Below are 26,670 nucleotides of genomic sequence, written 5' to 3'. Positions count from 1 at the left end.
TTTCAGCTTGCTGCTGATACTGGAACAATATTTGTATTGACCTAGTTAGATAACAGTTTCATGTTGTTTGTTGTCAGTTTATTATATTTATCTTAATCAATCCCTGACACACGTGATCCCTTGCTGGATCCAGTGCACTTGAAAGGACTTATTCACCATATGATTTGTATTCTTTATATATAAATATATATCTTGTTGATATGTGATTTAAAAATAATTCCAAAAGATTCCAATGAAAGGACTGATGTTCTACTTGCTGAGTTCTTTTTCCAGGAATCCAAAGTCAGTCTGTTACTTCGGTCTTCCTATTCTGATAATTGTTGGGTACTGAAACAATTTGATATTCTTGAGAAACTTCAAAATACCAGATCTGGCCAAAAAATCAATCGGTTATGCATGGCTAGTACAATAAATGTTTTGATCTAAGTTGTATTTTCCTTTTCTATGATATTTTCATTCCCAACTGATACTTCCCAAGTTTTCTGCTAGTGCACGTAACCTGATAAGCTTGTAAAGGAAGCACATCGATTGAAAGTATGACCTTAATCCCTTTTAGCTTGTAAAGGCAGCACTCTCTTTATTTTCCACCTGACAAACCTTTGATCAAGCTGTGAGTTTGGCAGTTCGTCAGGGTCAATCAACTGTGGGGGGGTGTCTATTTTTTGTGACCTTGCTGCACAATTCACATGTGTTCAGTTGAAGCTTTCCACAGATTTCACAAACTGTATGATCGAAGAGTTACTGACAGAACCCAAGTGCAGTCTCTAAATAAGTACCCACACATGACAGTGAAGCCAAGGAAATACAATCAGAGGACATTTACAAGGAAGAGACAATCTACAATCACTATGCTACTAAAGAGGATTCCAGAACTTTGTCCGACAGAGGACAAATTCTTGAACTTTTAACCCGATGACATTAGATAGTGACATTTAATGGATATGTTAAATCAAAAAATTTCAATATTCAACTTTAAAGTTTTGTTTACATTGGAACCTGACCTATGTATACCGGTAGTAGGATTGGATCGTCTGGTCAATATTTGAATTAAAGCATGTCAATTATAAATATGATAAACAGAAAGGGCCCTAAAACTGAACCTTGCAGCGATTCCTTATTTTGCAGACCACACGAATGATATTGCATTTTAGAAGTTGAAAGGTTAATGTTATTACCACATTTATACTGATAAACTTTTAAAAGGTGAATGTCTCATTCATACAGATAAACTTTTAAAAGGTGAATGTCTCATTCATACAGATAAACCTTCAAAAGGTAAATGTCTCATTCATACAGATAAACTTTTAAAAGGTGAATGTCTCATTCATACAGATAAACTTTTAAAAGGTGAATGTCTCATTCATACAGATAAACCTTCAAAAGGTAAATGTCTCATTCATACAGATAAACTTTTAAAAGGTGAATGTCTCATTCATACCGATAAACTTTTAAAAGGTGAATGTCTCATTCATACAGATAAACTTTTAAAAGGTAAATGTCTCATTCATACAGATAAACTTTTAAAAGGTGAATGTCTCATTCATACAGATAAACCTTCAAAAGGTAAATGTCTCATTCATACAGATAAACTTTTAAAAGATAAATGTCCCATTCATACAGATAAACTTTTAAAAGGTGAATGTCTCATTCATACAGATAAACCTTCAAAAGGTAAATGTCTCATTCATACAGATAAACTTTTAAAAGGTGAATGTCTCATTCATACAGATAAACTTTTAAAAGGTGAATGTCTCATTCATACAGATAAACTTTCAAAAGGTAAATGTCTCATTCATACAGATAAACTTTTAAAAGGTAAATGTCTCATTCATACAGATAAACTTTTAAAAGGTGAATGTCTCATTCATACAGATAAACCTTCAAAAGGTAAATGTCTCATTCATACAGATAAACTTTTAAAAGGTGAATGTCTCATTCATACAGATAAACTTTTAAAAGGTAAATGTCTCATTCATACAGATAAACTTTTAAAAGGTAAATGTCTCATTCATACAGATAAACTTTTAAAAGGTGAATGTCTCATTCATACAGATAAACCTTCAAAAGGTAAATGTCTCATTCATACAGATACACGTTTAAAAGGTAAATGTCTCATTCATACAGATAAACTTTTAAAAGGTGAATGTCTCATTCATACAGATAAACTTTTAAAAGGTGAATGTCCCATTCATACAGATAAACTTTTAAAAGGTGAATGTCTCATTCATACAGATAAACCTTCAAAAGGTAAATGTCTCATTCATACAGATAAACTTTTAAAAGGTGAATGTCTCATTCATACAGATAAACTTTTAAAAGGTAAATGTATCATTCATACAGATAAACTTTTAAAAGGTAAATGTCCCATTCATACAGATAAACTTTTAAAAGGTGAATGTCTCATTCATACAGATAAACCTTCAAAAGGTAAATGTCTCATTCATACAGATAAACTTTTAAAAGGTAAATGTCTCATTCATACAGATGAACTTTTAAAAGATGAATGTCTCATTCATACAGATAAACTTTTAAAAGGTGAATGTCTCATTCATACAGATAAACCTTCAAAAGGTAAATGTCTCATTCATACAGATAAACTTTTAAAAGGTGAATGTCTCATTCATACAGATAAACTTTTAAAAGGTGAATGTCTCATTCATACAGATAAACCTTCAAAAGGTAAATGTCTCATTCATACAGATAAACTTTTAAAAGGTAAATGTCTCATTCATACAGATAAACTTTTAAAAGATGAATGTCTCATTCATACAGATAAACTTTTAAAAGGTAAATGTCCCATTCATACAGATAAACTTTTAAAAGGTAAATGTCTCATTCATACAGATAAACTTTTAAAAGGTAAATGTCCCATTCATACAGATAAACTTTTAAAAGGTAAATGTCTCATTCATACAGATAAACTTTTAAAAGATGAATGTCTCATTCATACAGATAAACTTTTAAAAGGTAAATGTCCCATTCATACAGATAAACTTTTAAAAGGTAAATGTCTCATTCATACAGATAAACTTTTAAAAGATGAATGTCTCATTCATACAGATAAACTTTTAAAAGGTGAATGTCTCATTCATACAGATAAACTTTTAAAAGGTGAATGTCTCATTCATACAGATAAACTTTTAAAAGGTAAATGTCTCATTCATACAGATAAACTTTTAAAATGTGAATGTCTCATTCATACAGATACACGTTTAAAAGGTAAATGTCTCATTCATACAGATAAACTTTTAAAAGGTGAATGTCTCATTCATACAGATAAACTTTTAAAAGATGAATGTCTCATTCATACAGATACATGTTTAAAAGGTGAATGTCTCATTCATACTGATACACATTTAAAAGGTAAATGTCTCATTCATACAGATAAACTTTTAAAAGGTGAATGTCTCATTCATACAGATGAACTTTTAAAAGGTAAATGTCCTATTCATACAGATAAACTTTTAAAAGGTGAATGTCTCATTCATACAGATACACGTTTAAAAGGTAAATGACTCATTCATACTGATAAACTTTTAAAAGGTAAATGTCTCATTCATACAGATAAACTTTTAAAAGGTGAATGTCTCATTCATAAACTTTTAAAAGTTAAAAGGTGAATGTCTCATTCATACAGATACACATTTAAAAGTTAAAAGGTGAATGTTATTGCAACATATGCAAATACTAAAACTGTGTTAAACTTTGTTTTCAGTCTGGAAGACACATAGATAAGTGGCTACATGTAAATGTATGATGTCTTGAAGACACACAGATAAGTGGCTATATGTAAATGTATGATGTCTTGAAGACACACAGATAAGTGGGTACATGTAAATGTATGATGTCTTGAAGACACATAGATAAGTGGCTACATGTAAATGTATGATGTCTTGAAGACACACAGATAAGTGGCTATATGTAAATGTATGATGTCTTGAAGACACATAGATAAGTGGCTACATGTAAATGTATGATGTCTTGAAGACACACAGATAAGTGGGTACATATAAATGTAAGATGTATGGATAACACTCTCTATGTTGCGTGTAATTTAAGATTAGAATCAATTTGCATTTTTTGATTACTCTAAAGTGTAATTTTTTAATCTGTTTATAAGTAGTGTTAGCATTCAAACAAGATTTTTAATATCTAGTTACAATTTAAGTTAGTACTATGGCTGTTCATGTACATCTATATGTATGTACATATGTACTTTTGTATGCATGTATAAGTTCTTCTTGATATGTATGTATATCCGTACATTTATTCATGTGTCATTACTTTTCGTGGTAAATATCCATAAATGTATGTATGCATGTATGTATGTATGTATGTATGTATGTTGTGTTGTGATTTGGATTTTTAACGTAGCTTTAACAATTTTTTAGTCATATTGCTATGATGTCTGCAATGTAGCAGTTTATAGTGATGTCTAGCACTGGGGCATCATGTCGCAGACATGAAGCATGATGTCCCACCCAGTCACATTATCCTGACACCAGGCCGACCAGTCCTAACACTAACCTCTTAATGCTGACTGTCAAGCAAGGCAGCAGTTAGTACCATTTTTGTAAGTCTTTGGTATCACTCGGCCTGGGTTCGAACCCACAACCTCCCACATCCGAGGCAGATGCCATAACCACTAGGATGCATGAATGTATGTATGTATGTATGTGTGTGTGTGTGTGTGTGTGGATGTGTGTGTGTGTGTAATTTGGATTTTTAACGTAGCTTTAACAATTTTTCAGTAATATCGCTATTATGTCAGAAGTGTGGCAGTTCATAATGATGGTCACATACAAAAAGCATCATGTCCCACCCAGTCACATTATCCTGACACCAGACTGACCAGTCCTAATGCTAACCTCTTTATGCTGAGCACCTAGTGAGGCAGCTGTTAATACCATATTTATTAATGCTGACTGTCAAGCAAGGCAGCAGTTAGTACCATTTTTGTAAGTCTTTGGTATCACTCGGCCGGGGTTTGAACCCACAACCTCCCACATCCGAGCTGGATGCTCTAACCACTAGGCTACCAGTGTGTGTGTGTGTGTGTGTGTGTGTGTGTGAATGTATGTAAAAGTTATGTAACTGTTTAAAGTTGATAGCTACAATAAAACAATATTTCTTATTATGTAAATGCAAACTGGCTCTAAATACAATATATTTTATTTTCCCAATAACATGTACTTTACTGATGATCAATTATGTACAGTACTTCAAAACTCTGAATCCACACCAAAAGTCATAATTCTCTTTTACCTATGTTTTAATACCTTTGTAAGTATTATAAACTGCACAGAACACCAGGAACACATATGATAGAAAGAGACAAGGCTGTAAAACACTCAACAACTAATGCATATGATATAATTTGAAAAAGACAAGGCTGTAAAACACTCAAAAACTAACATATGATATAATTTGTAAAAGACAAGGCTGTAAAACACTCAACAACTAACACATATGATATAATTTGAAAAAGACAAGGCTGTAAAACACTCAACAACATATATGATATAATTTGAAAAAGACAAGGCTGTAAAACACTCAACAACATATATGATATAATTTGAAAAAGACAAGGCTGTAAAACACTCAATAATGTTTCAGATGATCATCTTACTGGCTGAGTGGTGGCTGTTCCAATTTTTTTAACAATTTCATTCTCTGCCTCGCTTAATCTGTTGACCACACTTTGCTCAGCAACCTGGAAAAAAAACAAGAGACCCAAATGGACCTGATATCACTCACCTTACATTCATTAGTTTGAAAGGCAAATGTAATAGTAACAAGTTATGTGCTTTGGGTTGAAATGGGATAATGTTAGGACATGCTCCAGCTACATGTATGTAGTTAATTGGTGATGTCTTTGCTTTCAGTCAAATCTAGATACATTCTATTTATTTAGTTCTTTTTGTGAAGAAACTATCTGTAGCTTTTCTATTTTTATAGTAACTGTGGTCATATCTGATGGCAAATCATCATTTGTACACATATGAAAGCCAGTTTTTTGGTCAAATCTGGTCAAATTCTGTTTTTCTGGGAAGATACCATTTTATGATTTGGCTATTTTAGTTAACAGTGCCAATATCTGAATGTATATAACTTGATATCACTTGTACAAAGCTGAAAGCCTTTATGCAAAGATGCTTTCTGTCAAAATTTGGTTGGTTCAGCTCAAAAGTCATTCATATATTTACTTTTCTAATTTTAGCAATGGTGAATTTTCATTGTTTAATAAATTTGAAAGGCCCATATATCACAATGCTTTTGCCATGCTTTTTGACCTAGCTTCTTGGGCTGTGTTTGAAAAATCATTGTTTAATGTTTTCTAAGTTAAGTAATGGTAGTCAATTTTGAATTGGTATTATTCGTATAAATGTGAAAGATCTTCATGCTACCAAGCCTTCTGTCATATTTTATCAAATTTGGGTAAGAGAAAAAGTCATTTCAAGGTTTCTCTATCTGATGCATTATCAGCTATATTTGATAGCGGTTTGTAAGAACAAATCATTTAATGAGCATGGCGGTCATATTTGAAAATGGACCAGCAAGCTGACGTGCTCTTTCCCAAGTCTGACTGAAAATTTTCTATTACTTTTTCTTTCATGAAGTTTAAAATAGCAATTCTTGCTGAACAACGCACAATGGATACAGGCCCATTCCATGAGCTCATCTGGTCTAAAAGCAAGTCTACCTAATTAAATGAGATGACTACAAGCTCAATCATGGCAAGACTTATGAGCCAATATATAATAAAACCCACCTAATTGGCCACCTTAAAAAGATAGTCACCTGCTCAGGAGTGACCATTTAAACTATCTTCCAATCTAAAAATAATTCATGCAAAATACAGACACATGCTAAACACAGCCATCAGCAAGTGCCTTGGAGCCCTGTGGACAATTTCTGTTCATGCAGAAATAGAGCTGTAGGCATACAACTGATCACAAGAGAAAGGTATGGACTTGGCAGAAACATTTGGAACCCAAAGAACTGCACTGATTAAATACCTTGTAACCTCTCTTATAATATTCTCATCTGGAGAACTGAAAATTCTATATTGAATCTTCATTTCTCATACACTTTTCCTATTATTAAAATATCTTTTTTATTGATGCTAGTTTTAGTTCTTTTCTTAATATGCAAATGAAATATAAGTCACATGTGACTGCAGTTCCACAAGAAGTAGATTTAAATATAACTGACTCCTTAGTATTAACAGATACCAGGACCTTACACATTAAATGAAGATGACCAGAGATCAGTATTGACCAGAGATCTACAACTGAGACAGCACCCAGAGGATCTATTTGATGATCAGGTAATATTTATACATTTATGTTGCTGGTTCAACTACTTTACAAAAAATCTGGGGCCCCGAGTGGCCGAGTGGTCTAAAGCGCTCTTTGTTACGGATCACTGCCATCTCACCTCTGTCTGCAGCGGTTCGAGTCTAAGATTCAGCCAATGTGGGCATGTGAGAAAGCTTGCCAGTAGCTTCTCGTGGGTCGGTGGTTCTTTCCAGGGTTTTCCGGGTTCTTCCTCCACCATTAATACTGGCCGCCATGTATAGCCTATCGTGCTGAAAAATGGCGTTAAACCCCACAACAACAACAACAACAACTGTACAAAAAATCATGATTTCAATCTATACAATATGTGCATATTTAATACATGCAGCAAACATTTAAACATTTGCAAGTTGTCTTCGATAACAAATCTTTAAAATAACACTTTTCCTATAAAATAATAGTTAGCACTTGTAAAATGTGAAATGGGTCAAGAAACATGTTTCTAAAAGAACAGATAGCACCTGTAAAAATGTGTAAATATATGTTCCTTAAATTATATTAAGCACCTGTAAAAGTGTTTCAATACGCATCTCTAAAATAATATTTTGCACCTGTAAGAATGTGTAAATACGCGTGACTCTAAAATAATAGTTATAAAACAATAGTTAACACCTTTCAAAATGTGTCAATACACATCTCTAATAGTATCTTTTAAAATGTGTCAATCAATGCACGTGTCTTTACCCTCACTCTGTTAAAAGAAAAGTTCCTGAAGTATAAAATAGAGTGAGACAAGCCCCAAATGTCAAACCCCAAAGGTGGCTAATGTACAAATTTAACTAAATGTCAGCTTTTCCTGGACCATAGTGCCATACTCACAACAGGAGGGGTCAGGGTCTGAATCCTGTCTTTTACTCCAACCAACTTGGTATGATACTGGTGTCATTACACCAGCATCAAAAGACATCATGTCTTTTACTCCAAGTACCCTGGTATGATGTTGGTGTCTTTGCATCAGCATCAAAAGACATCCTGCTATGGTAACAGTTCCAGCCTCATTTGAGTAGTGCATTTGAGTAGGCTATTTCTTGTGTATAAAGGTTGTGAGGTATATCATAAAAGATATGCCATCAGCATGTAGAAAGGGCTGATTAGCCATTGTTAGATATTTTGAGGCTTTGTGGGGGATGAGAAACTGTTTCCCCTCCCTTTTATTACATGGCTTTCTGTACTAGTAAAAAAACTGCTGTCATCAAGAAATGACTGCAGAAGCTTCTGGTATTAGTCAGGTGACTAAAGATCCTTCCAGTAATGGTCAGGTTGGCATTTGTATTTTAACTTCATATCCTTCCAGTAATTCTCAGATTGCCACTTGCATTACGACTGACCCTTCTGAAAGGAGTATGAAGAATGAAAGGCAAGTTGGAGAAGCAATATTTTTTGTGGACTGCTTCCCAACTTCGTCAATATGGACTATGACAAATGGTGATGACGTGAATGGCAATTAATGTAATGTTACCAAGTGGTGAGTTTGAGTGATATCTGTATAAAATGAATCTCATCTCACCAAGATTGTATGAAGTACTCAGTTCATTTGCCACTGTGTGGTAAATAGGACATTAACAGCTTTGGCAATGCAACAGGTAAACTTCCATGCATTATCATTACCTGCTTTCCCTGCAAGTCTAACAATGGCAAGAAGGACCAATTTCAACAAGGAAGAAGTCATTACTATATTTCTAACTAGAATGGAGTTTGCTTGGAACACTCAGCAATGTAAAAAGTGGAGAAGACAATGATGACTGCTGCTATACCATTATCTAGGTCTAGGACTTCCACAGGACTTCATAAAATCCAAATGTATCTTATGACAGCAAGCTTCCATAGGACTTCATAAAATCCAAATGTATCTTATGACAGCAAGCTTCCATACACTTAATAAAATCCAAATGTATCTTATGACAGCAAGCTTCCACAGACTTCATAAAATCGAAATGTATCTTATGACAGCAAGCTTCCATAGACTTCATAAAATCGAAATGTATCTTATGACAGCAAGCTTCCACAGACTTAATAAAATCCAAATGTATCTTATGACAGCAAGCTTCCATAGACTTCATAAAATCGAAATGTATCTTATGACAGCAAGCTTCCATAGGATTCATAAAATCCAAATGTATCTTATGACAGCAAGCTTCCATAGACTTCATAAAATCCAAATGTATCTTATGACAGCAAGCTTCCACAGAACTAAAATCCAAATGTATCCTATGACAGCAAGCTGAGAATGATGCCTTTAGATGAGCTTTTGAGAAAAAGGCTTTGAAGTTGCCATAATCCAAGATCTTTACTGACAGACATTTTACAGGCGATGTAATCATAAGGGATTAAGGCAGAAGTATGGTGATCAAAGTCATAAAAATGTAACCATTTGAGGAGTGCTGCTCAACGCAACCTATAAGTTATGCAACTAAAAGAACATTCTTTTACTCAGCTACATTGAAATAAAATTAACTGACCATTATGATTCATAACTGACCATTATGATTCATAACTGACCAATATCCATTATTGTTAAGCAAAATCTGAAATATTATCTCAGGTTTGAATGAATGAATAAATAGCGTTATTATCACGAAGTTCTTTTATCTGACTTACAAAGTATTTGTCATTAAAATGATGTTAAATTAATTTTACCACTCAATCGATTTTAACCACTTCACAAAATGATACTAGCCATCTGTGTCTTTTAGCAATCAGTTCTTTTTTCCACTAAATGTCTTAAATTCTTTAAACTTACTGATATTTGAATGGGTTATTTTTTTAATAACATGTGTCTGTTTATTCATTTCATGTAAGATTAGCAATAATCTTTGACAATTTAAGCTACAGATTTGATTCTTAATCTCTCTTCAGTTAAAATCCCTGATATAAACATGGCCAGTCATGTATTTGAAGGAGAAATTGATTTCAAAGGTAACAACTTTTAATTCCATTTTGACTTCAAAATTTTGGTGGGGCAGTGGTGGTGGTAAAGGGCATTGCCTGGTGACTTGGCATTATTTTTAAGGTGAATTCTTTTCTTGATTGACTGATGTTTGATGGATTTAATAAAGGCTTTCTTTGATGATTAACTCACAACATCAAAGAGTTGCTGATAGCTGCTGACAATGTCCGATATAACCTGCATCTCCATCTGTACTCCAAGTCCAATAACAGACATCTGAAATATACAATATGTACCTTACTTTATGATGCGTCACTCTGCAGTTTACTATGGGTACTCTGTTAATTTACCACGATGAATCAAGGATTTGTAATTCAATGGGTTTTTTCTTCTCACTAATGAAATAAAGTTTAGTTATTTATTTAAGAAATAAAGTTTAGTTATATATGTAAGAAAAAATATTTAGTTATTCATTTATTTGTTTATTTATCTATCCAAACAAGAAAAAATCTACATGGGTCAAAGATTATAAACATAAAAGGTTCATGAAAGATAACAATTTTAAAACAGTATCAACATACAGACAGACAGACAAACAAAAACCAATACAAATAGACAAGACTTCAGATACATGGACTGACTGACACAGAAGTAGACAGAGGGACAGACAAACATTCAAAGACATACTGTTTGGTTTTCCTCTTTATTGGACTTCATCAGAGTGGAGCCGAAAGATGTTGCAATGTTTTCCAGTTTCATCAGATTCTCAGAAGAGTGTGTTGACAATCTGTAGGGTTATCATGTCAAAACAAATAAATTTTAAATATATGGGTTTGCTTTCTTGCAGTAAAGTCAATTAAAAATAAATACATTTTAAACATAAATGTATGGATTCACTTTCCAACAGTCAATTAAAAACAAACAAATTCTAAATATAACAGCATGGGTTTGCTTTCCAGCAGTTAAATCAATTAAAATAATACTAACAGCTATTATCAATAAACTGAATATTAAACTCTAAAACCCATTCAGTTTGTCTTACCAATTTTCAAAGCACTGAAAAGTCCAAGACAAATTCTGATGATGGACACCATAACAGTCAATTACTTTCCATCTAATTTAATGTCACCTATATTTAGTACCATATAAATCAGCACATTAAATCTGAGATGATGTCAACCTGGATAGTTAACTGTCATTAAATCTGAGATGACATTAACCTGGATAGTTAAGTGTCATTAAATCTGAGATGACATTAAACTAGCTGTTTGAGTGTCATTAAATCTGAGATGACATTAAACTAGATGTTCGAGTGTCATTAAATCTGAAATGACATTAACCTGGATAGTTAAGTGTCATTAAATCTGAGATGACATTAAACTAGCTGTTTGAGTGTCATTAAATCTGAGATGACATTAAACTAGATGTTCGAGTGTCATTAAATCTGAGATGACATTAAACTAGCTGTTTGAGTGTCATTAAATCTGAGATGACATTAAACTAGATGTTCGAGTGTCATTAAATCTGAGATGACATTAAACTAGCTGTTTGAGTATCATTAAATCTGAGATGACATTAAACTAGATGTTTGAGTGTCATTAAATCTGAGATGACATTAAACTAGCTGTTTGAGTGTCATTAAATCTGAGATGACATTAAACTAGATGTTTGAGTGTCATTAAATCTGAGATGACATTAAACTAGATGTTTAAGTGTCATTAAATCTGAGATGACATTAAACTAGATGTTTAAGTGTCATTAAATTTGAAAAGACATTAACCTGATTAAACTGGATATTTAAGTGTCATTAAATTTGAGTTGACATAACCTGGATATATATTTCATTAAATTTGTATCAATTAGACAGATATACCACATTAGGAACAATGTTTGCAAACCCAGTTGGAACATCTGTACAATGTAAACAGTAAAGCCATCTTATAATGGATACATTGTATACAGTACAGTGGACACTCACTATAACACTGTTATGGAGAGTTGTACAAATGTACCATGTTAACAGCAAGGCCATCTTATATTGGATACATTGTATACAGTACAGTGGACTCTCACTATAAGGCCATCTTCTAATGGATACATTACACATAGTTCAGTGGACTCTCACTATTATGGGGAGTTGTACAAATGTACAAAATTAACAGCAAGGCCATCTTACACTGGATACATTACACATAGTTCAGTGGACTCGCACTTAACCCTATTATGGGGAGTTGTACAAATGTAGTGTTAAAAATAAGTCCATCTTATCCTGGATACAATACCTGGAAAAATGGAAGTGCTGCAGTGAGACTCTACACATTGTTTTACTACAAGAGTCATCTGTTGACAACTATATATGGATACCATATTGATATATAATATTTACAGTGCTAAAAACAAGTTACTATAGTCTAGACTTACTGTATTTTTGCAAATTCGCTTACTGTGCTGAATTTGCAAAAATGTTATACTTGCAAATATTTTATGATTACTAGCAAATCTGGTGTGTCCATCAACATACCTCCAGAGATGACTGGCCAGTCTTTTGAGAGTCTGGTAGTTTACACGTGGGAGCTGCTGTAGCAGGTACTTGTACCACTGTTCCTTTACCACTTTGTCCCCCAAGGCTGGAAATAAAGAGAATTTTTTTGGAAATTCTTAATATATATTTTCTAAAGTACAGTTCTTATATTCCTGAGCTGGAAACCAAGCAAACTAATGTAACATTTACACTTCTGTACTGAGCATCAAACTGACAATATAGACTAAGACAACTTTCAATACTGTATGAGTGTATCACTGTACAGTGAGATGACCTTCAATACTGTACTAGTGCATCATTATACACTGGACTGACCTTCAATACTGTACTAGTGCATCATTATACACTGGACTGACTATACTTGTGCATCATTACTGACTTTTGTTTGACTGATATCAAATTAAATCAACTTTTTCTAAAAGGTTTTTAGTACAAGCCCTTGTTTACAGGTTGGAGCTGTAGGTGCATAAAACCAGTCAGGGATTAACAACCAGTTGCATGGAATCATGGCACTGACTAACCCTGAATCATATACAATCAGTCCTTGTTGGGCTATATAGTCAAATTATCCAAACTGAGTCCATATGACTTAACTGGTAATCAGTCTCTGCTGGACATTACAGTCAAATTACCCAAACTGAAATCCATGACTAAACTGCTAATCAGTCTCTGTTGGACAATACAGTCAAATTATCCAAACTGAAATCCATGACTAAACTGCTAATCAGTCTGTGGACAATACAGTCAGATTACCCAAACTGAAATCCATGAATAAACTGCTAATCAGTCTCTGTTGGACAATACAGTCAAATTACCCAAATTGAAATCCATGACTAAACTGCTAATCAGTCTATGGACAATACAGTCAGATTACCCAAATTGAAATCCATGACTAAACTGCTGATCACTCTCTGTTGGACAATACAGTCAAATTACCCAAACTGAAAGCCATGACTAAATTGCTGATCAGTCTCTGTTGGACAATACAGTCAAATTATCCAAATTGAAATCCATGACTAAACTGCTAATCAGTCTCTGTTGGACTATACAGTCAAATTACCCAAATTGAAATCCATGACTAAATTGCTGATCAGTCTCTGTTGGACAATACAGTCAAATTACCCAAATTGAAATCCATGACTAAACTGCTGATCAGTCTCTGTTGGACAATACAGTCAAATTATCCAAACTGAAATCCATATGATCAAACTGCAACATTAACTCCTTTTTTTAAATTGCTTTTACCATTATCCTCCAGTTTAAAGTTGGCAGTACTTGTCCTAGCAAGTGCACAATAGTTGCAATTTAAGGAAAGATAGTTTTTCCATTAAGAAAGGAGGGCTTTTCCTTAGCAAAAGAGGGATTTCTCCTTAGCTTTTTCAATACAGTCTATATTTACCAAAAATGAACATTAGGTTAGTCAACGGAAAATTCTTAAGACTGAAAAACTCACCATTGTTGATGGACTTGGGCAATTTACAAAGTCATAAACATAATAAAAACAGAATACATTTTTGTTGATAAAAGCTAATAATAAACCTTCTTAAAGTTAATAAAAGAGGAAAGCGTGATTACAATCAATGATAAACAAAAAAAAACACGAGCAGTTGTTTGTTTTTCTCTCCAAACTTCAAATGGCACCTGAATGAATACCAAATGAATTGGCCATACAACTGATGCATTTCTTATTGGGAATATTATGAAAATGTGTGTGTCTGTCTTCGTGTGTCTCTGTGTGATATAAGTTCAGAAATTACAAATAAGCAAACTTTATCAATAAAATGGATGGACTTACTGTATGAAATTCAGATACAGAATTCCACATTTTGATTTATCCCAGTTTATGTCGACTTACATGCAACATCAGGGTTTATTAATATTTATGTCATTAATGAAATTCTGATGGAAACAAAATTAACTGAAGTTAACATCAAGCTAAGTTGCAATAAGAGTTGAAATAAGGAAATTGCTTTAAATATTCAAACAGTTATCAATGGAGCTGACAAATCAAGAAAATAGTGCAAACTGAATTTTACAGTTGCCAAAAGTTTGGCTAAAATAACCCAGCTGAAATAGTAAGAATGTTTTCAAGGAAATTTATGTCAATAAACCCTTTTTGAGCAGAGAGTGTGTGTGTGATTAGGATTTTTAACTTAGCTTTAACAATTTTTCAGTCATATCGCTATGATGTCTGCAATGTGGCAGTTTATAGTGATGTCTAGCACTGGGGCATCATGCAGACATGTAGCATGATGTCCTACCCAATCACATTATTCTGACACTAACCTCTTAATGCTGAGTGCCTAGTGAGGCAGCTGTTTAGTACCATTTTTGTAAGTCTTTGGTTTGACTCAGCCAGGGTTTAAACCCATGACCTCCCGCTCCTGAGGCGGACGCTCTAACCACTAGGCCACTGGAGCAGTCTTGAACAGAGAGGCAATTCATGCTTGTTAAAAAACAAACAAACACTGCAGCAGAAAAGAATATAAATCTATCACTGATTTAATAGTTGTCTAATCTTGAGGCAAAATAAAGCTATTCAATCTCTGGCTACTAATTGACTCCTCCTGACCAAAATTTCAAATTTATACTTAAAGAAATAAAATGGAGGACAAGAATTCAGTATGTGAAAGCCACAACCTCTCCCATATCCTCTTACTTTCTGTGGATTATCTAAATTTCTAATTAAACTTTCAACTTTTTATTTTCAGTTTTTAAGTCATAATAATATACATATTTTATCATTCACAGCAAAATTTCTTACACACATGAACTGATCAAACTCCTCATGTGGTTGATGCAAATAAACATTACGTCATTGCAGCCTGTGAATTTTTTCTACTGATGATTCTCTCTAGTGTCATTGGTTCGGGGCTAAATCAGTCTCTGTTTTGGTTCATGCAGGTGTAAACCAAACTAAACTCCAAAAAGCCTGGTCAATCAATCATTAAAACAAAAATGAACATATAAAAATTCAATTATTATTCCATGAAAACCAGTATCTCAATTCAAGTTTCATGAATGGTTGTTTAAGATTTGTTGATATAGTTTATCAGCTGTTTGTACAAAGAAAACTAGGAAATACGTCTGCAAACGGTTATCCAGAATTCTTAACTTTAATGGAGGGTAATACATTTCTGAAGCTTACATGCTGCTTGTATAAATGTGTCTTAAAAGACATGATGTTAGCATAAAATCAATCAAATTTCTAATGTACACGTAAAGTTTGTATATGTTTGTAAAGACGTGATGTTAACAGAGGGTCATTCAAATTTCTAAAGTACACATACTGTTTGTATACGTTTGTAAAGTTGTGATACTAGCAGAGGGTCATTCAAATTTCTTCATGTTTACCTGCTGTTTGTGTAAAATGTTTGTAAAGACGTGATGTTAACAGAGGGTCATCCAAATTTCTAAAGAATCGCTTGATCACATTGGCTACTGCATGAACATCTGTCTCATCAGTCAAGGCAACTGAGCGAGCATCTGAAAACAAAAATCATGAAATTTCTGGTCAATGCAACTTAGGAAAACAAGGGCAATAAAATTATGCACACGGAACTAATCAATAATTCATTTCCTGTACAGTATTAAATAACAAACGCTTCAATGCCAACAATACAAACTGAATTTGATGACTTTATTACAGACCATACAGTATCTTTATACATGTGGACTGGGATCTTATTATCTCTTTATTTATGGGGACCAGAATCCTGCCATCCCTGTAAAGATGTGGACAAGGATCCTAACATCTCTTTGTAGATGGAGACAGGGATAACATTGCACTGAATAGCTGGGAACTGGGATCTTAGCATCTTTTTATAGATGGAGACAGGGATAACATTGAACTGTATAGCTGGGGACTGGGATCCTAGCATCTCTTTATAGTTGTTGTTGCTGTAGGGTTTAACGCCATTTTTCAGCACACGATAGGCTATATATGGCAGCCAGTATTAATGGTGGAGGAAGAACCCGGAAAACCCCGGAAAGAACCACCGACCCACGAGAAGCTACTGGCAAGCTTTCTCACATACCCACATTGGCTGAATCCAAGACTCAAACCCACGCAGACAGAGGTGAGATGGCAATGATCCATAACCGATGAGCACTTTAGACCACTCAGCCACTCGGGCCCCCCCCCCCCATCTCTTTATAGATGGAGACAGGGATAACATTGAACTGTATAGCTGGGGACTAGGATCCTAGCATCTCTTTGTAGATGGAGACAGGGATAACATTGATCTGTATAGCTGGGGACTGGGATCCTATTACCTCTGTATATGTACCTGGTGACTGGGTTCCTATTGTCCCTGTGAAGCATGGGATTCTATTGTCTCTGTAAATATGGTGCCTGGAATTCTATTGTCTCTTTAAATATGGTGTCTGAGGTCCTATTGTCTCTGTAAATATGTGGACTGGGATCCCATTATCTCTGCAAAGATTTGGACTGGGATCCTACTGTCTCTGCATAGATTTGGACTGGGATCCTACTGTCTCTGCATAGATGGGCGCTGGGATTCTATTGTCTCTGCATAGATGAGGACTGGGATTATATTGTCTCTGCATAGATGGGGACTGGGAGTTTATTATATTTGTATGTGCATATGAAGATGGCAACTGGGCTTCTATTGTCTCTGCACAGATGAGGACTGGGATTCTATTGTCTCTGCATAGATGGGGACTGGGATTCTATTATATTTGTATGTGCATATGAAGATGACAACTGAACTTCTATTGTATAGATTGGGACCTGGATTTTATTGTCTCTGTCTATCCCTATGTATGCATGCATGCATACACAGATGCATCGATGGGATGATGTATGTATGTATGTATGTATGTATGTATGTATGTATGTCTGTCTGTATGTTAATAAATAGGTTTGACTGGCAATGAGAAAGTTAAAAAGGCCCATAAAATTATAAAAACACGAAGCATTTCTAACAAACAGCTGCAGCAAGCACTAAAGCAAACTGGACCCATAAATTTATCATACGTAAAGCCATTTTTAATGGATGGATCTGACTGGCTTTGAGGCAGTTAAGAGAACAGGCAAAGTTATTATACACAATGCCATCTTTAATAGACAGAGGTCTCGCTAGGATTTTAAAACTAGGAGTCCAAGACTCTTATTTAGGGAAAAACAGGTATTCCATCAGCAAAAGTTGCAACTTCCTACCAGAAGCATACTGGGTATATTTGAAGTTGCTAAATTTCTAGATGAGTAGAACCAGTGGTTGCCATTGAGTTTAATTTTCTAACTTCTTTACACCACTAACATAGAGTTCTTGTTTGTCCATTAGAGTGAGAGAGAATTATGTCAGGCCAAGGAAAGGTCTTATTCCAAGCACTAAGCCAGGCATCACACATAGTGTTCCATGTGAAAGATCAGTTCTAGCAACTTCTAGCACTCTGCCAAATCTCGTTACAATCTTCATCAATTTGTCGAGAAACCCCAAAATACTTATCCAAATTTGCAAACTCTCAACATGTCTTGATTTTGAGGTCACATGCAGTACTTATTCGCCTACACTTGGAAACGAACACAATAATGAAAGCTAAAGTTGTTTATTTGATGTACTCTTATACAAAAAAATTACATCACAGGGTCTCCTTCTGCCTCTGAATTCAGTCATTAGAAATATCAGCATATTTTACCACCACTCTGCAGCTAGTCAAGTTTTTTAACTTGCCGCAAATATACTGGGTCTTGTTCTTCAGATGTACTCTTACAATGACAACATATACATCTGGGGGTCTTTTCAGAAACTAAATTTTCTCACTGTAAATATCAGCACAGCTAAAATGATCAATTGATCAACACATTTTCCCACTCAGCTGGTGGTTGAAGCAGGACTGGCAAGCCCTTGAATTTGCTGTCCAGCAAATGCCTGCGTATTGAGGACTCCTGTATACCTGGTTTTCTGCATCCCAGATAAAAAAATTGCATCCATATATGCATGATTAAGCATTTCTGAGACCTCCGATAGATAACTCATACAGACACTTAGGCATTCAAGAGGACCCATTTAATGGATAGATGTGACTGGCACTGAAGACCTGATATGAAGTAAAATGTTATTTGTAAGATAGTGATGAAAATACTTTACCTTTTCTGAACTGGTCTAGCATATCCTGTATACGAGAGTTGACGCTTCCCTCACGGTAAATTCCCCGAGTGGTGAGTGCTGAAAAAACACAAACAGATTGACTGAAAAAAGTTCTCGTTTAAAACAAACATTAACTCTCCTAGAAGCTACTGAGGGAAAATGAAATACCACTGGTACAGATCTTCCTGACATTGGTACAAAGTGCACATCTATATCACTGAATTCAAACTAGAAGTACAATTTTCTTGAATGACGAATTACATGATACAGTGGTTCCTTGACTTACGAGTGTCCCAACTAATGAGTTTTTCGAGATACGAGCCGTCTCTCGGCCAATTTTTTGCTTTGAGTTGAGAGCTAAAATTCGGGTTACGAGCCAGCTTCAGATACCCCACCGCTAGTTGGCGCAGTGAACGCCACAGTGAACGTCGCAACATCCGCCCAGCATCCCGTGTCTCACTCATTCACTTTAAGCGGTTAGCTCGCAGTGGAAGCATCAGTGTTGTGCTCGCATTTGTGCTTGCAGTTATTTTGCAAAACTTCATTTTTCCAACCATGGATCCAAAGAAAGTGAGTGCAAAGGACAGTGCTGAGAAGAAGAAGCGGATGATATGCATTGAATTAAAGAAAGAAAAACATGACCAAGGTGTGCGTGTAGTCGACTTGGCGAAGCAGTACGAGCGTAGCACTTCTACGATCTGCACCATACTGAAGCAAAAGGAGTCAATAAAGGCTATAATGCCAGCCAAGGGCGTTAAAATAATTTCTAAACTGTGGACATCTAGCCATGAAAATATGGAGAAGCTGCTGATGGTGTGGTTGACGGAGAAGCAGCTCGTAGGAGATACCGTGATGGAGGCTATAATCTGCGAGAAGGCACGAGCTATTTACGCTGATTTGCTGCAGCAGACCCCAGGCACTTCGACGGAGCAGTTTAAAGCAAGTCGGGGCTGTTTCGAGAATTTTAAAAAGAGGACTGGCATTCACTCCGTTGACAGGCATGGTGAGGCAGCGAGAGCGGATATGAAGACAGCTGTGGATTACCTCAAAACTTTTGCTGAAATTATAGCAGTAGAAGGATACATACCCCAGCAAGTCTTCAACTGTGACGAGACAGGACTCTTCTGGAAGAAGATGCCAAGGAGGACTTACATAATGGCAGAGGAGAAGAGGATGCCAGGCCACAAACCCATGAAGGATAGGCTAACCCTCGCACTGTGTGCCATTCGGAAAACCCGAGCCTTTAAGTCACATACAATTCTGAAAGAAAAACTGCAGGTTATGTGGAGGGCAAACCTGAGGGCGTGGGTCACCAGGCAGTTCTTTATGGAGTGGGTGAATTTGGTCTTTGGTCCTGACGTTAAGAAATATCCCCAGGAAAATAACCTACCCCTGCAAGCCCTTCTCATCCTGGACAATGCACCTGCTCACCCACCTAACCTCAAAGATGACATCCTCGAAGAGTTCAAGTTTATAAAGGTTCTCTACCACCCCTATCCTGCAGTCCATGGACCAGCAGGTGATTTCTTATTTCAAGAAGCTCTTCACCAAGCACCTGTTCCATCGCTGCTTTGAGGTGACGGAGAGCACAAACCTCACCCTTCGAGAGTTTTGGAAGGACCACTATAACATGGTGATATGCCTCAGAATTATCAATATGGCCTGGCAGGGTGTTACAAAGAGGACCTTGACCTCTGCGTGGAAGAAGCTGTGGCCTGAGGTTGTGTCTGAAACGGACTTTGAAAGACTTGAACCCAAAGCGGCAGTGGTGGAGGAGATTGTATCCCTCGGCAAGTCCGTGGGCCTGGACATGGATGAAGGTGACATCAACGAGCTCATCAAGGAGCACTCCGAGGAACTGACAACAGAGGAGCTAAAGGAGCTACAGACGCAGCAGCACACGGAGGTTTTGCAGGAAATAGGTGACGCGGAGGAGGCGGAGGAGGTTATCTCTACAAGTGAGATAAAGGAAATGTTGGGAATGTGGGAGAAACTTTCAGACTTTATTCAAAAGAAACACCCAGAAAAAGTTGCAACTGAGCGTGCGACAGCGCTATTTAATGACACTTGCCTAACTCATTTCAGAAACATTCTGAAACAGAGGATGAAACAAACCTCATTGGACAGGCTTTTATCGAAAACCCCTGCAGATGAAAGCGAGGAAAGCGTGGCGAAAAGGGCAAAAATCAGCGAATAAGATTCAGTTATTCACTTCAGCCTTTCTCCTCCACCTCCATCAGCATCTTCAAGTCGTCTGATCTCCAAAGTAAATGCTGTACATAATACTTAATAAAACCAGTTTATTGCAGTACATTCTATTGTATTGTGTTTTTATACAATATTCGTTATTTATAAGTACATTTTTCTTATTTAAAAACATGTATAAAAAAAATTGGGGTGTTTTTTTGGGATCTGGAATGGATTAATGGCATTTCAATTCATTTCAATGGGGAAAATTGATTTGACATACGAGTAATTTGAGTTACGAGCTCCGTCACGGAACGAATTAAACTCGTAAGTCAAGGAACCACTGTACTAATAACTCTTGTACAAAGAATTTATGATATCTCCTCCACCAAACTTCATATTATACATTTATAATTATCTAGTAATACTACAGAAACATTCATTATATTTATCTAGAAATACTGAAGAAATCTATAACTCAATACAGTGTTCATTATATTTACCTAGAAATATTAAAGAAATCTATATCTCGACACAGCGTTCATTATATTTATCTAGAAATATTGAAGAAATCTATATCTTTACACAGGCTGCTGTGGAAGCATACACTTCCAGGACTCTTTAAGGTCTTCCTAGATGTCTGTACTAATTCTCAATCATGATATTTAATACTGATGGTATGAAGCAGCCTTTATTTCTTTTTGCTCTTTGTTCTTAGTAAACAGCAATCTATGGATCAAATGCAGTATATGTACCCATTTTCCTTGACTGCACTTTAAGTTAAAGCATATTTAAAATATGGAATTTTTTAATTTTCAATTAGTTCATAAGTAGTAGTTGACATTGTTACAACTCTATGGTCTTAAACTAAGTAACAGCAAAAAGCTAAGCCAACAAGTTGTATAAAATTCAACAAAAAAAATTTTCTCCCTGGAACACAATGTGAAATTTAAAGGGAACTTACATCATTGTGAATTAAATACCAAATAATCCTACAATTTTTAAATACCAAATAATCCTACAATTTTTATTACAAGTCCAAAAGTATAGAGTGTTCCAAATGAATTCCAGGTCTTCAATGTGCTGATGTACCAATAGCATTGCTGTATCACAATGATATAATCTAAAATGTATCTGAATGAATTTACAATAATCCCAAAATAATGTTGTAGTTCAAAATGTCAATGTTTCAATTAATAATTTAAATAAAAAATTATTCTCAAATTATATCTAAATATTACTAAAAGCAATTCCACAAAGACTGATATTAAACAAAGTGCCCTGGACTTATATCATTTCTAATGGAAATTTCCATCCAATTTGTAAACAGGTGAAGTCTGTTTACTTAAAATTTAGCAAAAACAACTTACAAAATTCAGGCAGACGATGATTTTTCTCCAAGAGAAAACCCAATGTCCTTAACTCATATCCCAGTAAACATGTTGATGAATGATCACCATCTTAAAGGATAATCTAAAATAATGGACAAGAGTTATTCATTTCTTTTTTAATACCAGTCTTTGTGGAATCACTTTTAGTTATTTACAGATGACCTTTACAATCTACAATCATGGACAAAAGTTAAATACACAATAGAGATATGCATAACAACATATACAATGTCACTTTCTAAGTAGTTTAGCTAGTTTGTACCTTATAGTCCAGTAGTATGTGAGCCTGACTGCAATATGAACCAGATTCAATTATCAAGCACAAGAGTTGGACTTTATTTACCTCTCATTATATAGTTTATGGAATAAAGGAACATGATGTGCATTTGAAGGCTGAATTCTACAGCATAAAGCAAAAAGATTTGGCAGTGTTGCATGTGGAGTCTTGGAATTAAAGAACAATAACAAGGAAAAGTTTAGTTTTAAAATAGTCAGTTGCTGAAATGATGCTGTTCATGTTTTAGATGGCTGTGAAACAGTACCTGAAAGATATAGAGGGACATGAGTATGACACTAATAAGGAATTTGATCAACTTTTAGTTGAAATGAGACAAAGTGTGAGCATCAGCCAGGAGAAAAGAGAGAATGGCTCATTTCAAGTAGGAAGAACAAAGCATCTTGCAGGGTTCAGATAGTAGATACATATGAGCATGCAGTGACAAAGAAACTGGCAGAAAAGTAATCCTTACTGTGACAAAGAAACTGGCTGGACAGTGATCCTTACTGTGACACAGAAACTGGCTGGATAGTGATCCTTACAGTGACACAGAAACTGGCAGAAAAGTAATCCTTACTGTGGCAAAGAAACTGGCTGGACAGTGATCTTTACTGTGACACAGAAACTGGCTGGACAGTGATCCTTACAGTGACACAGAAAATGGCTGGACAGTGATCCTTACAGTGACACAGAAACTGGTAGAAAAGTAATCCTTACTGTGGCAAAGAAACTGGCTGGACAATGATCCTTACTGTGACACAGAAACTGGCTGGACAGTGATCCTTACTGTGACACAGAAACTGGCTGGACAGTGATCCTTACTGTGACACAGAAAATGGCTGGACAGTGATCCTTACTGTGACACAGAAACTGGCTGGACAGTGATCCTTACTGTGACACAGAAACTGTCAGGACATTGATCCTTACTGTGACACAGAAACTGTCAGGACATTGATCTTTACGATGACATAGAAACTGGCAGGCCAGTGATCCTTACTGCAAAAGCACACCACAGCACAGCAAAACTGAGGTTGAGAGTCTGCCAAGAAAGGTTAACATGAGGTAGACCCCCTAATGGGCAGAGATTCAACTTACGGCCAATGGGATAAAGGATTAATCTGTGTGGATCAACTAATTCCATTGGGATAGTATGCAGGACATTAGCTTGCCTGGGATGTGAGATCTGAATGTGGACTGTCTGACAGTAACAACAATGGAGAAAATTCCAAACCAAAAGGCAGTGTTATGGAAATTTGGTTCTCCCTTTGTCTTCTGATGTAACTAACAAAAATTTACTTGTTGCACAGAATGAGAAATCCTTTTCTAGACATCTGCCATAATTGAAAAGCATCCACTATCGTCTTTATCTCCAGCAGACTGATGTGTATGGAGCATTTCTTCCGAGGCCAACTCCAGAAGGCAGGTGAAGCAGATAGGTGGGGATGATGAATGAGGGTGGGAATCCATCCTTCTCGAGACATGGTGATCTCCAGGCATTCATTTTGAGCATCAACAAAGGTAATAGATACATGGTATCCAGGAATGGGAAGTCACTATAGCCAGTACTGGTGCGTGATGGAGCTGGGACCAGTAACTTACTTGCCGGGTGGTCAATCCATTATGTTTGTATGGGTCCAATACTGTATACTGTGGGAAATGGGTTCAACTAATTAAGTGCTAGTTACACTAGTATTGGCATTTGCAGCAGCCAGACACTATTTGCATCTTGGGTATATCAATAATACAGACCACTGTATCCAGTCCAAGTACTAAAGGGTGCAAGGCAAGATGACAGTGCCAGAGCTGAAGTGAGGGAGTCAAATGTGATACATGTATGGTCTCAAAATAACAAAACAGTGTACACATAGTAAACGATTCTGACAGTCTGACATGTGCTAGCTGGGACGAACCTGTCTTGGAAACATCTGAACTAACTGTAAACTATGTTCCCTTTTGTGGCAGTTTCATTCTGAAGAGAATGTGGCTGATTGCATGACTGGACAGCTATAATTGTGATATTGGGAATACCTGTTATTACAGCAAAACAACAGCATTGTCAAGATAACTGAGTGAAGCACTGTGCTCAGTTTACTCTTTAGTGGACGCTTCGAGTTCATACAAGAGAAGAAATCTTATTACTAGGAATAAATGATCACTTGCTAAATATAACAAGAAAGGATGAGTACTGAATGTATAAATTGTATACCATAGAGCAGGCAACTAATATCCTAACGGTTGGCTTATCATATGACAATGTAGAAAACTAAAGTGCAAAACAGGTAAACAGATTTAGTATACAGCCCCAAGGTGGCACCAATAACTCAGTCCAATGGAATACCATTTGTCTGGTTTCCATTGGCACCAATCACTCAATCCAATGGAATACCATTTGTCTGGTTTCCATTGGCACCAATCACTCAATCCAATGGAATACCATTTGTCTGGTTTCCAATGGCACCAATCACTCAATCCAACTGAATACCATTTGTCTGGTTTCCATCTTAGCCACCAGACAATTACTAAAACAAGCCAGAAGTGGTGAATGTCTTTCTCAGCCTGGAAGGGCTGGATTTGCAAGGAAGTGGATATATTCCTAACATGTAATCAAATGGCAACATACCTCATCTTTGGCTACTGTAGCAGCGGCGTCGCTAGTGTTGGTGTCACCCAGTGTGGTAAACTCATGGTGTCACCCCTCCAGACTTCTACCATGGATTTCTTCTTCTTAAAATAAGTCCACAGTATAATATAAAAATAAGCACCAGACGCTCTGCAGACTGCATGGTGGCACCCTGTGCCTGCTAGTCATGTATATAACTATGATTGGTTATCCGTTTATGAAATCCGACTAGACTGAGCAGTGTGTGCTCTGTAAAATTTGCAATTTTTCATTTTGGTGTCACCCCTCTGAGATGGTATCACCCGGTGCGGTCCGCACCCCCCCTAGCGATGCCACTGTACTGTAGGTTATATTTTTGCAGCTTAATTTGCTAGTGGCTAATTAGCAGGAAGGATGTTCTTAAAATGTTCCCATGAACTGAAGTAAGATTCTATAACTTAAAACAGCTTGTTAAATTTGTTAATATAAAGGCTATGTAACTGCCAGTATGCTCTACTGACCTCTGCACTCTATCAAGTCAATACAATATTCCACCAATATAACTACCAGTATGCTCTACTGACCTCTGCGCTCTATCAAGTCAATACAATGTTCCACCAGGACAGGGACATCATCAGCAGTCAGCGGCTGGTCATCCAGGAAATCTCCACTATGCTGGGAAAAGCAAACAAACATGTAGCTTAGAATAGAATCAAATAGTGTACTAATTTACAGGTACTAAGAAATGTTGTTTAAGTATTTTACAGGTAATAAGAAATGTTGTGTAGGTATTTTACAGGTACTAAGAAATGTTGTGTAAGTATTTTACAGGTACTAAGCAATGGTGTAGGTATTTTACGGGTACTAAGAATACCGCATACAATTTGATTTTGTATGATATGGTAAATCTTTGGCTTTGCCGTTTTATTTACATACCCAATGATGGACAAAACATTGAAACTGGCATTAGTTTTTATCTCTTTGTTACCAGAAATAAGGTTCAGTCTGTAGTTATGTCTGTGTTTTTGACTGTCAGTCAGGTACTAAGAAATGTTGTTGTAGTGGTACTAAGAAATGTTGGTGTAGATATTCTATGGGTACTAAGAAATGTTGTTTAAGTATTTTACAGGTACTAAGAAATGTTGTGTAGGTATTTTACAGGTACTAAGAAATGTTGTGCAAGTATTTTACGGGTACTAAGCTATGGTGTAGGTATTTAACAGGCACTAAAAATTATTGTGTAGGTATTTTACAGGTACTAAGAAATGTTGTGTAGGTATTTTACAGGTACTAAGAAATGTAGGTATTTTACA

At 35.8% G+C, this 26,670-nt stretch overlaps 1 protein-coding gene across 8 annotated transcripts in view; it reads right to left on the bottom strand.

Moving 5' to 3' along the window:
* LOC149796283 (arf-GAP with Rho-GAP domain, ANK repeat and PH domain-containing protein 1-like) overlaps positions 1 to 26,670 on the bottom strand; it is a 300,819-nt gene that overhangs the window by 52,566 nt on the left and 221,583 nt on the right. For all 8 annotated transcript variants that reach the window (XM_089960924.1, XM_089960927.1, XM_089960925.1 and 5 more), the window contains 7 exons: positions 25,942 to 26,032; positions 18,904 to 18,981; positions 16,145 to 16,276; positions 12,770 to 12,875; positions 10,936 to 11,035; positions 10,441 to 10,524; positions 5,630 to 5,713 (listed from right to left, as the gene is read on the bottom strand). In XM_089960924.1, the coding sequence (XP_089817050.1) occupies positions 5,630 to 5,713; positions 10,441 to 10,524; positions 10,936 to 11,035; positions 12,770 to 12,875; positions 16,145 to 16,276; positions 18,904 to 18,981; positions 25,942 to 26,032 (675 nt within the window). The remainder of the gene's footprint in view (positions 1 to 5,629; positions 5,714 to 10,440; positions 10,525 to 10,935; positions 11,036 to 12,769; positions 12,876 to 16,144; positions 16,277 to 18,903; positions 18,982 to 25,941; positions 26,033 to 26,670) is intronic.

This window comes from Sinohyriopsis cumingii, chromosome 6, assembly GCF_028554795.1.
Source record: "Sinohyriopsis cumingii isolate HCF-2022 chromosome 6, ASM2855479v2, whole genome shotgun sequence".
NCBI lineage: Eukaryota > Metazoa > Mollusca > Bivalvia > Unionida > Unionidae > Sinohyriopsis > Sinohyriopsis cumingii.
Note: the sequence above shows the minus strand (reverse complement) of the source record. Positions and strands in the feature narration are given on the sequence as shown.